At 47.6% G+C, this 12379-nt stretch overlaps 1 protein-coding gene across 2 annotated transcripts in view; it reads right to left on the bottom strand.

Annotated features, from left to right (window-relative positions):
* Window positions 1-12379, bottom strand: part of IP6K3 (inositol hexakisphosphate kinase 3) — a 50871-nt gene that overhangs the window by 2491 nt on the left and 36001 nt on the right. For both annotated transcript variants that reach the window (XM_045015522.1, XM_045015521.1), the window contains exons 3-4: window positions 2222-2429; window positions 627-805 (exon numbers count right to left, since the gene is read on the bottom strand). In XM_045015522.1, coding sequence (XP_044871457.1) covers window positions 627-805; window positions 2222-2429 — 387 coding nt within the window. The remainder of the gene's footprint in view (window positions 1-626; window positions 806-2221; window positions 2430-12379) is intronic.

Genomic DNA, 12379 nt, shown 5'->3' with positions numbered 1-12379 from the left:
TCTGAGCATCCTCTGAAGTTCACCATAATCATTCACAATTGTATTGAGACTTTGCAATGCACCTTCACCAGCACTCATCGAGGCTACTGGCCCCTTGTTGCCAATTTCAGCCAACTTATTCTAAGTGCAATATCACCAGTTAAACTATCAATGGCTCAGTTCTCTAGCATGGATGTAGCCCAGGGCTGTCAATCCAACACCTTTCATCAACTCTAAAGTCACTCAAGCCTGTTGGTGGCGGGGTTAAGCTGAATTGATCACATGACTGGTGATCAAATGACGTGTCTGACGAAGGAGAAGAGCTGTTGCTGTTTTGATCCCGTTACGTGAAGGACTCCCTTGACTTTGGATGGACACCCTCTGATGTGGAGTTTCTTTTAAACACAGCCAGAGAGGATCCAGAACGCAGTTAAATACATTGTATTCATGCCCAAGGGCTTTGGGGCCTGTTATAACCTACACATAAAAATGTTTCATTGATTACGATTGTGATCCATTATTAGCAGCCAATATAAATACTATCAACTCTCCATCAGAAGATTGGTCTTTTCCCCCCCTCAGCATCACCGCTATGAAATAAGCAATAAACAAAGTGCAACAAGAATGGCTGGAATAAAAAAGGATACGATGTAGTTTGTTCTCATCAAGTTTGGAGGACATGCGGTTCAGGTGCAGTTGGTGGCAGTGCAGTCCCCAGGGATTATAGCTCTTTCTTTCTGGCTGGTTCCCATTTGTATCCTCCATGAACGAAGAGACGTCCGTATGGTACTGAAGTTCCGTCCTCAGGAGCGCCTTCCCGGGGCAGCTAGACAAAATACGCCAAAGAAGCAAATTTGGTTGTAAGCTCCCAGAAAAGAAGTTGGCCTTTTCCCCTCCTTTTGTAGAGTATGAAACTCGATAAGGGAAATTTTCAGGGGCCCTCGAGGAAACAAGTATTCATCCTGGCTAACCTGCAGGGATCCTTTGTTACCGAGTTAAAGTCATTTTCAGGAAGTTAGGCGGTTGCTTGGTGCCAATATTTTTTTATTGCAATTTTAAAGCGAGTTTGGCTTCTGTGAAGAGGCCCAGATCCATTGCACTGAAGCCTGGAGATCTCCATTTATCCACCTAACAGGTGCACCACAGGCAAACTGCCTGCCAATGTGCCTTATCTCTGGGTTAGAGGGACCACCTCTGATGGGGAGAGTGGATTCATTCTCCCTGTGTATTCAGCCCTTGGTCTCGTCCATCTTATGGGTATGATTCCTCCTCTCTCATCGAGGTCAGTGGCAAAACTCCCACTGGCTTTAATGGGACCTGGATCATACTTCTAAACGATAGCTAAGCTGGGTCTGTTTTGAACCAGTTAGAGTGAATGATCCTGCGTCTCACTGAAAACATTTGAGAATTTAAAAGGTCAGGGCGGGTCTCCTCTGCAATTCTAGCAGAGCAACTGTTCAGGGCTCCATTGAGTGTTGTAGACATGAGCCAGCATTGAGGGTGGTCCAGCACTGCTCCATGCAAGGAGACTATCAGGAGGTATTCTTATGGGCGTAAAGGCTGCATACATACCCTTTACAGCCTTCTACAGGGTGCAGCTCACTATCCTCTGTGTGGCTTTTGTTGCTGTTGAGCTTCTCTGGGCAGTGATTGGGGGACAGGATGCACAGCCATGGCCTCACTTCCTTCCTGCTGCTTTTGGGGCAGAGGAGGTGAAACGCATCCCCTCCTCTCTCCAGAATTCAGAGGCTGCAATTCTGCCTGATGGCAAGTGGAGGTCAAATAAGAGGTGTTTGTGACCAGGATTTGGGCCTTTTTCACAATCACCTAGGTGTCAATCTGGAGTGACTCCACTAGTTAGTAGAGTCACTCCAGATTGGCACCTGTGTAAGTGACATCAGAATCTGGCCCATATTTTTGGGAGATTGCAGGGAGAGAAGGCCACTGAAGCCAATGGCTGGATTCTGATCTAATTTACACTGCAGTAAATCAGGAGTCATGCCACTGAAGCCAATGGAGTTACACCGTGGCAAAACCAGAGTGAGATCCGATGCCAGCCCATTATTTGTTTGGAATATCCCTATGCCAGACATAAGCATACCACCCACCTGGGCTTCGTGCCTACAAGGCACAGACTATAAATGCGATCAGTCTGCATTCAGCTCAGATTGCAAGCGGAGCTAGTGCTGCTTCAGAGCCCCTCGACTCATGCAGCCACCTCTTGCTTGCACCGGGCATTCACCTGTCTTTGATGGTCTTTGTGAAAGGTGCCTGACTCCATTTGACAAACAAGCGCTCGCTGTTGGTGGTGGACGTCCGCTTGATCTCCTGACATAGCATCACCGAATGCTCCTTATCCAAGGAACTGCAGTTGTCGGTCGGCAGGCTGGGGCTGGCTATCAGACCTAGGTTGCCCAAGCTGTCCTTTCTGAGGCACACCGAGATGATACCTACAAAAGGAGGGAGGATCATGTGAATGTGACAAAAATTTCCCAGGCAACAGGTTAACCTGCACCGAGCTACTACAGACCACTCGTTGCTTACATTATTAGCCAGGTGTCATCCCACTCTGTTCAAGGTGCTTGTATCAGAACTTTGATACACTTACCCAGGGATAGCTTAGTGCTCTAGCAACTGCTGAAATCAGATCCTCCGCCCTGTAAATGTAAGCAGTCCCTGAGCCTCTGGAAAATAGCTGAAGGCTTTTTAGATGCCCCCTTCTCTTGCCCATGTACTACCATTCCACCCAACCCCCACCTTCCTGCCTCACATGAAGCTGTCCTGTACATCATGTTCTTTGCATTCTCCACTCCGCTCTGGGCATTCATTCTTTCCAAGCTATGGAACAGCTGAACCAACAGGGGCCTGACGCAGGATTCTTGAGAGCTTGGCTCGCTTACAAGGAGCCATTCAGGTCTCTCGCTCTTGAGCGGTTTTCCAGCAGCAGGGAACAAAATGAGGGTGGGAAGAGAGGGAGAATCCTTGAAACAAATGTCAGTGTGCACGCAAGGCGTCTGTAATCAACGAGAGCACCAGAATTTAGAAGAGCCATGGCTGCAGGAACCTTGCTGCACTGTTGTAAGGAGTTTCGGTAAAGCACAGGTAAGGAAGTGCCTATTGCAGTGATTCCGTGGCCACACAGGACTTCGTGGTCATTAGCATGGACAGAACTAAGGAATTTCTGCTCCAAAATAATAGGTCTTCAGCATTAAGTCATATCCATTGCCTGTACCAGCAATAGGGTCTTGTGGTCTCCAAGTGTTCTCCAGGCAGTTGCATCTGAGCAGGTCTAACATTCTGTCCAGGAGAGGCAGATAGAACTCTGGCCTAGGAGACTGCAGTTCCAGGCCCAGCTCTGCCCTGACTCAATGTCAATTGCAGCCTCTAATTTTGGATACCTCTGTTTTTGGGAAACCCAATTTGAGACACCCTAGGCTTGATTTTCAGCAATGTCGAGCCCCTCGCTTGCTGGTGAAGCCTCTCTGTGCTTCAGCTTCCCCACTTGGCAACAAGGACTCTCTTCTCAGGCACAGTGAGCTCTGCCAATGAAAAGTCCTACACAAGTGCCATGCAGAACTATTGTATATCCATCCATGAATACATTATGTATTAAAATAGCTTTGTTTGCCGAAGGATTTCTCACTCATTCCTGCAGCTTTCCCCATTACTCTGAGCCAAACTCATCTCTAATATAACTCCACTGAAGTCAATCTTCAGATTTCTTATAAGTGTCCAATGGCATTTTTAATGGCTGCAAAATAAAACCCCTACCATTGAAAAATACAGAGGAAGACTGACTACTTAGAAAGCTGGTCTTGAATAGTTTATCAGATTATAAACAAGAGCAAGTGTAACAGTATCTTAGCAGCATGACCTATTTTATCACACTTTGCACTGTAACAAATGGACTGTTGAAATAAAAGGATACCCTGGTGACTTAGAGCCTTCCAAATTCCAAAAGGTTTGGGGTGGGGGCTGGGGGGATTGTAGACAACAGCATTAAATCTATCAGTGGCCGTGGAGTTAGCCAATAATGCCCCAGTTGGAGGACATTGTTCCGATTGCAAACCAAGGCAAATCTCCAAAAGCACGTGAACGTGTGGCCCACAGTAATTACCTTTGTATGCATCAGCTACGCTGGCATGGGCTTGGCCTTCCAATGCACTGTACTGGTTTTTCCCTAGGAGTTAAAGACCACCAGGAATGGAAGACTGCCTCTGCAACCACTTCATACTGCCATTGGGGGGCACAGGAGAGAACACTAATTGGATACATTCCCGTCTCTTGCTTGACTTATGAGGCCGGACAGTGACACCTATTGGTGAAAGCCTGGAATGCTAACCATTAGGCACCATCCTTAAATATTCAAAACATCCCCCAGTATTTTAGCTGTGCAACTTCCATTGACTTTGATAGGCATCACATGGCTGAACCTTTCTGCAATGCAACCTTTTATGTATTTATCCTTCTCTTAGTAAAGTTTTAGTAACAGGGACCCGTGCCTCGGCGCTTCAAATGACAAATGATTCATGGGCATGGCTTGTGTATGAGGCAGCTATCACCTTTCAGGGAAAGGTTGACTGCAGTGGTCCCCTTGCTAAGGACAGCCCTGATTTGACAGTGAGAACTTCTCTGTCAATTCTATCAATCACTCCTGCATTGTGAACTTCCTCAGAGCAGTGCCAGCCCAGAGTCCAGCAGTGCAGGCATTTTCAGAGCATCGCCCTTTCAGTGAGAGACAGGATTCCAGCCATGTGAGCTGCTCACAGCAGTGCCCAGTCATTTCCAACTCCCACAATGGTAACCACAGTCCAAAAGCAGCTCATAATGATGGCTTTAGGGACCTACAAAAGCCACCAACAGCAAGAACCACACCACTTGGCAAAATAGAGATCTGGTTTTCCTATCTAGAAATCACTAGGTGGAAACCTCCCCATTAGTCTTTGAAGGGAGATGTATTTTTGCAGTTTAGAAACAAGGAAATTCTGTTTTCTGAAGGAAATATGATAAAACAATTATGGAAGCCCCCATCTTTCCATTTAGCGAGAGATTACCGTCAGAAAATGACTGTGAAAATGGCAGTTTCTTACTCCACTGAACTACCCCCCTGCTTGTCTTCAAAGTCATATCTGCTGACTTTGCTGACTAAAACAAGCGCTCATGGCCTGAATTATGGAGGTGCTAAGCATCCACTTCAGATGGAGTTGTGGGTGCTCAGCATTTCCGAAAATCTGGACCTTCCCTTCCCACTCTCCCCTTGTGCTAGCACTGCAATACCAGCACAGTTTAAAGAGAGGGAGCTAGATTTTATTCTGGCTTGTGCATCACCCCCAGAATTGTAAATTAAATTCCAGTTACCAAGCCTGGATTAGAGATGATCATGCAAGAACCAGTAATACATCCAGCTTGCCTCTCAGATTCCCAGTTTGAATTGCAGAGCCAGCAGATATGAAAACAATTTCATCTAGGCTGACTCGATGCAATCACTGTGAGACAAACGTAAGACCCCCTCAATGTTAACTCTACAGTCTGTTTTCAGAGTATATTTCTTATCAAATATATTGTAGCTATATCTCAAATGCTGGGTGCAACATTCAAAAGCTGTCCCATAGCATCAGATAGTGTAAATCAGCATAATAACCCCATTGAATCATGCTGGTCTTGCCCTATATGTTCTATATAGCAGGAAACAGATAGGTCTTAAATATCTTATATTAATATGAAGATTAATAGGGACATTTTTCAAGGGCAGCGAGGCATCAAAATTTCAATGGAATATGGACACACTTGAAAATCCCAGCTTTAATAAATATATTTTGTTTCATGGTATATAGCACTATGGGACTGGGCTAATTTTGCTTATGTCACATAACTGACATACTGTAAATTCACAAAACAAATATATAATACATGGTTTAAGGCAGGGCTGCCCAGAGGATTCAGGGGGCCTGGGGTCTTTGGCGGCGGGGGGCCCCCAAAGTGCCCCAAAGACCCGCAGCGGGGCCCCCCCGCTGCCAAATTACCGCCAAAGACCTGGCATTTTGGCAACGGGTCCCGCTTCAGTGGTAATTCGGCTGCAGGGGTCCTTCTTCCCCGGAAGGACCCCCGCCGCCAAAGATCCGGAGTGGAAGATGCTCCGGGGGCCCGGGCCCCGCGAAAATTTTCCGGGGCCCCCAGAGCGAGTGAAGGACCCCACTCCAGGGCCCCAAAAAAACTCTCGTGGGGGCCCCTGCAGGGCCTAGGGCCTGGGGCAAATTGCCCCACTTGCCCCCCCCTCTGGGCGGCCCTGGTTTAAGGCATATTGGCTGCTGCTGTACTGCTCTTTTATTCCAACTGTGGGTTTCTTATCGGAAAGCAAAGCTTTGTTGCATTAAAGTGCTTTCCATTCCCTTCCTTTCGGTCCCACCAAAAATTCCGTCCCATTCTATACAAAGCAAGCTAGGCAGACAGAGTATATTTACAGAAGCTATCTGCATGCAAGAGGCATCTCTACAATTTGTTTTGCTATGTAGCTTGCTACCTCTTCTCTCGCGTCTTTATTTTTAAATGTAAAAGTCTGCTTATTTACTGCCATGCGCAATAGGAAGCTGAACAGAAGTGGGCCTGAAAAATAAATCCATAATCCTGTAGCCAGCTCCAACCTAGACAGACAGCACTGAGAGACAGGGGGGTGGAAGGGAGGGAGAACGCTTGTCTCAAGGTCATCTGATCTGCCTGAAATGGGTAAGTGAGCTGCCAAGTCTGTGCAGATGCGCTTTAAAGAGCACTAACACGGTGTTGGATTTAAATGATGACATTTGAACAATATTGTGCACAGTGTCAGCATTACATAATGGTCCCTAAGCCCCAAGAGGGGCTAACAGTAGAGACAGGGGACATCTATACGCGCCAATTGGCGACAGACAGAGGTCTCAAGAATATTCCTTCTGACATTTAACCTTCTCTTCCTCCTTATGGGAAAATAGTTCCCCTCTTTTGAATGTGCCCAGCCTTGTCTCTCCCAGCAGTGGCTTGTGCAGTGGGAAGAGACAAAAGCTACCTGTGCTAGCACAAAAGGATCACAGCTTTATTGCCACTTACTGCAAAACTCATTGAGATGTCACCGGCGAAAAGGAAAAACAAAGCAAAACAACACAACAAGGCTGTCGCCGAATCTGCAGGCGTTTGATGCCTTAACTACTCCAGGCAACACTGCACAGCTCCAGGACAAACCCTAGGGTCAGGCTCATTCAGTCCTGCATTCTGGTGAGCTACAGAAAAATGCTTAGAATGCAGGTGCTTTTCCCTGAAGCAGCTGTGTAATATTGTCACGTAAACCCACCAGGCCAATGTGTAAAATAGGGATAAAGATACCGACCTCCTTTGTAGAGAGTTGTGAGAGCAATGGGTGAGAAGCATTAGAAGAGTTAGGTATTAATTATTATTATTATTAATTATTATTTCACACAAATTGGACAGGGAAACTAGGCTGAAACTGCATATGCATGGGTAGGTCCCTTCTTCCACCTGGGGCATCCTAGACTTAATTGGGGCTCTGCATGCATGCAGAGGAAAGTCCATGCAGCTACAGTTGCAGGATCAAGGCCTTAATTACCACAAATTACTTCAATTCTGTGGTGTCTGGGTTGCAAACAAGGCAGGGAAATGTATTCTTTCCAACACCAAGCATTCCAAAATCATGTGTCAGCCTCCCCTCCCCTCCCCCCTCCCCCAAATCAGGAGATTGGTTTAAAAACCAAATAAAATTAATAAATAAATAAGAAGTTTTGGGTTCTATTTATTTGTCTTCTGGTTTTTGAGCCCTTAGGGTGCACTCAGGAAACGTTTTCTAGCTTTTCTCTGTAAGTATAAGGGACATAAACTTATTCTTTTTAAAAAAATGAAAGTTGAGTTTCTCACCTAATCACAGGATTCCAGGAGTTGGGGCTTTCAGAAAAACACTAAGTTTCCTGGGACACAATACCATAGTGAGAGTTGGCATCGCTGGGAAAATTTGGGGAGGAAAACATAATTTAAAAAGTCATGCAATGGTGGGTTACAATTAGATTTTATAGAACATTTAGACTTACGCTGAACACAGTGTATCCCTTTAAACTGCAAAGTAATGAGAGTCAGCTCATAAAGCAGTTCATAACACGGGGCATTTTGATGAATGTTGAAATTGCATGGACGGGGTATTATGGTATTACAGAAAGAGTTTGTTGCTTATTTGGAAAACAGAGAGGGGTCATTTCTGACCTCAGAAATATTAGCCTTTGACGCAGCAGCTGATTAGTTTGTTAGAAGATAGCTGGTGTTATTTGTCTGGTTATCTAGAGACCCTGACAATGGATCCCAGGAGAGTAGGGACTGGAGAGGGTGGAGACTTGACTATGCTAAAAGTTTAGTTTATCCCTGCTCCGATTTCTCGTTCCATCAATGTCAAACCTCAGCTGCTGGTCACCGACATCCAGTCAACAAGTGCTAGAGATAAGGGCCAGATCCTCAGCTGGTGGAAATCAATGAGGCTCCATTGACTTCAGTAGAGCTATGCTGGTTTCCACCAGCACAGGATCTGGCCTAAGGTTTACATAGTCTTCTGTGAGGGTTACCAATGGCCCAGTCAGGAAGAGGGCTAAAGGACTGATAGTAGGAAGGTGATAAAGTCTTTGGAGTCTGAGATCTGTGTTTGATTGCTGGCTCTGCTACAGACTCCCTGTGCAACTTCAGGCAAATCACTATGCCTCTCTGTGCCTCAGTTCCCCATGTGTAAAAGGGAGATGGTACACTCCCCTCCCTCACAGGCAAAGGACGAAATTTGTTATTGATTGGAAGTCACTCAGCAACAATGGTGATAAGGGATAAGCAGGAACGGGTAAACCTTTTGGAAGTTTTCCAAATCTCACTATTATGCTTTGGTTTCACAAAGCTAATTTAAACCATGTTTTTTCAAGGCTAATCTAATTTTGTTTTAAGGATCTTTTTCTAGCTAATGGAAATACTGAGTCTGATTTTCAGAGATGCTGGAAACCCATGGTCTCCACTGACTTCAACTGGTGCTACGATTATTTGTCACCTCTGAAGATCAGGCATGGGGGAATCCTCACCTGTTGTACAGCCAGCTCAGTGCAAGCCTCTTCCATTTCCATCCACCTGTCTCCGAGCAGAGGGGTGTATTAGATCAGGAGAGGGCATGCCCAGAACATACAGTACTCCAGCAATCCCTACATATATAAAGACCTTTAGTGGGCTGCAACAAACCATCATAGCTTAGAGCAGCCCTGAGCTGTGTCTCTTAGCAAAATCAGTTCACATTTCCTGACTCACACTGAAAGGGTTAATAGATGCCAGCATGCAGGAATTTAACTGAGACTATTATTCCCAAAAAAAAATGAACACTTCCTTTATCAGTGAGAGTCTGGCCAGGCTGCAGGGGCTGACAGCCACAAACCTCCTCATTGTCCCAGGGGCACTAGGCTAGTTCTGCATTACAACCCGTGGCAGAGTCTCATTAACCAAAGGTCAGGTTATTGCTGAGTGAGGGAATGACAGCTTACAGGCCAGCCTCAGTCATTTCCTAATGAGGGATAATTAAATGCTACCCGTATATAAAGAAAAGTCTATTTCAAGGGCTTACATCCACAAAGAAACAAAGGGCATCCTCTCAGCAGGGAAACTGTTGTGTTACCGGCTGTCCCATCCACCTGGTTGACAGCTCCTCCCCAGAGATCGCTCCATCTCACTGGTTCTCTGTGCTTTGGAATCTTTCAGGACAAAAGTCACTATAGAAATGCAATGTATTATTTTTCCCTGGCCTCTACTATATCTTGCTGGAGAAACAGTTGTACAGAGCATCATTTGGCTTGGAGGTCTCCAGCTTCTACATATATTTCTCTCATTTTCTGCAAACTAGGGGATCAGAACTTGCTATTCTTACTCAGGCAAAACACACAGTACTGGGCCCTAGGAAAGGAATGAATGACCTTCCATTTTGTTTGGCTCACTTTGAAAGTTGTTGAGGCTTCAGCGCCCTCAGATCACACAATGAAAGCCGATGAAGAATATGCGTGTGTGTGAGAGAATGGGTCCATGTGTATTAAGTGATAAGGCCTATGTAATGTGTACTGAGTTAGAAGAGAAATTATAAGGGATGTGTGCTGTGTGTATGGAGAAATTACCAGCTGGGTGGGTATGGGTGTTGGGTAGGAGTGTGGACTGAGTCAGGGCAGCCAGATCAGGCTCATTTCTCCAGCACACCAAAACCAGTCTCCTGTAGAACCCCCTTTCCGAGCTACTGGAAATAAAGCAACAGGCATGAGACTCATGCTGCTGACATATAATCTTTGACAATTCAGCTGCTGTGCATGTTTGTCACAGGTGTGCGCTTAGCTCAGTTAGCCGGCAGCAGGCAGATATTTGGGAGCACCATACGAGCTTGTTACAGCAAGAGATAGAAGCTCAGGGAGAGTAATAATCCTTCCTCTAAAACAGGCCCAGTGGCATGATGCACCCTCCCCACCCCACGTCCCTCCCCAGGCTCAGAGTCCTCACTGTTGGGCCTCCTGTCAGGAAGCGCCTGCTGGCTGCAGGTACCCAGGTGCCAAGCTCGCCGCAAGCTCATTAGTTCATGTTAATCTCTGCAGCAGTTCAGAAGCAGGAGGATAACGGTGCAGGGTCCTTGCTCTGCTCGCTTCCTAGCAGGGAAGATCTTACTCCAGCTGAAGGCCCAGTGACAAGGAGGGCAGAGAACAGAAAGCTCAGCCAGAGTCTCAAGAGGGGGAAATAGGGAAGGGTGCCAGTGTATTTTTAGGGGAGAGAAATTATCAGGGATGTGTGGCAGCTCAAGGCCAAGACAGTACAACCCTTGGATGGATCGCGCACCCCCCCCCCTTTGAACTTCTTATGATGTAAGCAGTGCCCAGGTTGTGCTGGGCCCTCAGCACAGGGGTGACTTTGACCCTGAGGGAATGCAGGTAACTATAAAAGCAGCTACTTAGTAAGGAGAAGTGGCAGGAGGTCTCTGAAACAGACGAGCTCCGCAGCCAGCCATCGCAAGCCAAGGTTTCCACTGCTCTTGTTGCGGCCAAAATAAAACCCTCCAAGAGAAAATCTTGAGGAGGAAACTTGCTAGTTGAACGACTATTTGCTGCTGTCACAGAGGCAGCCGTTTGCTCCACTGGCTGGCAGCAATGCCCAGCGAGGAGGACGGTTTCTCCCAGGCTGGTCACTGGCATCTCAGATATGCGGATGGCACTCGAGCGCTAACATGACACTGGGCTCGCGGTGACACCGTCTCGCGTTACCAAAGCGGAACGGCCGCATCAGGTGGGGAAAGGCTCGGCACATGAAACGGGGATGTCTTTGGATGCTCTCGTCACCACCACGTGCAAAAGGGCTTCCCCCTCGTCCCCTTTTCTTTTTTCTGTCTCTTCGGAAAAGATCATGAGCCCTCCCCTCCTCTTGCACCGCCTACTCCTCCACCTCTTCCTGGATCATAATTCAGCAGCCTCACCCTCTTCCTGGCTAGACTGCTGCCACTTCGCTGATCTTGGTCCAGAATCCTGACTGTCGCATGGGCTGAAGCTGACAGCATGACACCTGCCACAAGCGCTTGTTATCCCTCAAGCTGTTCTTACTGGGCCTGGTCTACCCGTAGCGTGGACCTGTTTAACTAAAGGTGTGAGGCTGCACCCACGTCGTTAAACTGGAGCAACTTTGTGTGTGGACACCCTTATATCAGTTTAAGCCTGGCTCACATCCGCCTTGCTTGCACCTCTTAATTCACCTACATGAGCCTACTTTAAACTGGTGCCAAGTCTCCACACAGAAAGGGGAAATCTACACGACAACATTAAGTTGACTTAAGTTATGTTGATGTACAGCCACAGCAGTAATTGAATCGGTTTTACACAACCACACTAAGCTCCTTGTGTCGGCGGTGCGTGTCCTCACCAGGAGCACTTGCACCGGTTTCACTGCTAGTGTGGAGCGGTGTCTGAAAGGCAGCAACCGTGAATGAAAGCAACGCAGTGTCTACACTGACACGGCATTGATCTAACTACATTGACTTAAGCCAGGGGTCTCAAACATGCGGCCCGCGGGCCGCATGCGGCTCGCGGAGCTCTTCCCTGCAGCCCGCGGAGCTCCCCAGGGCCGCCCAGAGGGGGGGGCAAAGGGGGCAATTTGCCCCGGGCCCCGGGCTCCGCAGGGGCCCCCAAGAGAAAAGCGGAGGCTCCCGCCTCCGCCCCTCTCCTGGAGCCTCGGCGCATAGAGCGCCGAGTCTCCGTCCGAGCGCCTGAGCCCCGCCCCGATCCGAGCCGCGTGGGGAGGGGGCGGGGCTGGGAGCTCTGGGCTGAGCGCTGCGGTCGGCGTGGAGCTCACAGCCCCGCCCCCTCACCACGCGGCTCTGAGCGGGACGAAG

This window comes from Mauremys mutica, chromosome 4 (genome assembly GCF_020497125.1).
Source record: "Mauremys mutica isolate MM-2020 ecotype Southern chromosome 4, ASM2049712v1, whole genome shotgun sequence".
NCBI classification, from domain to species: Eukaryota; Metazoa; Chordata; order Testudines; family Geoemydidae; genus Mauremys; species Mauremys mutica.
Note: the sequence above shows the minus strand (reverse complement) of the source record. Positions and strands in the feature narration are given on the sequence as shown.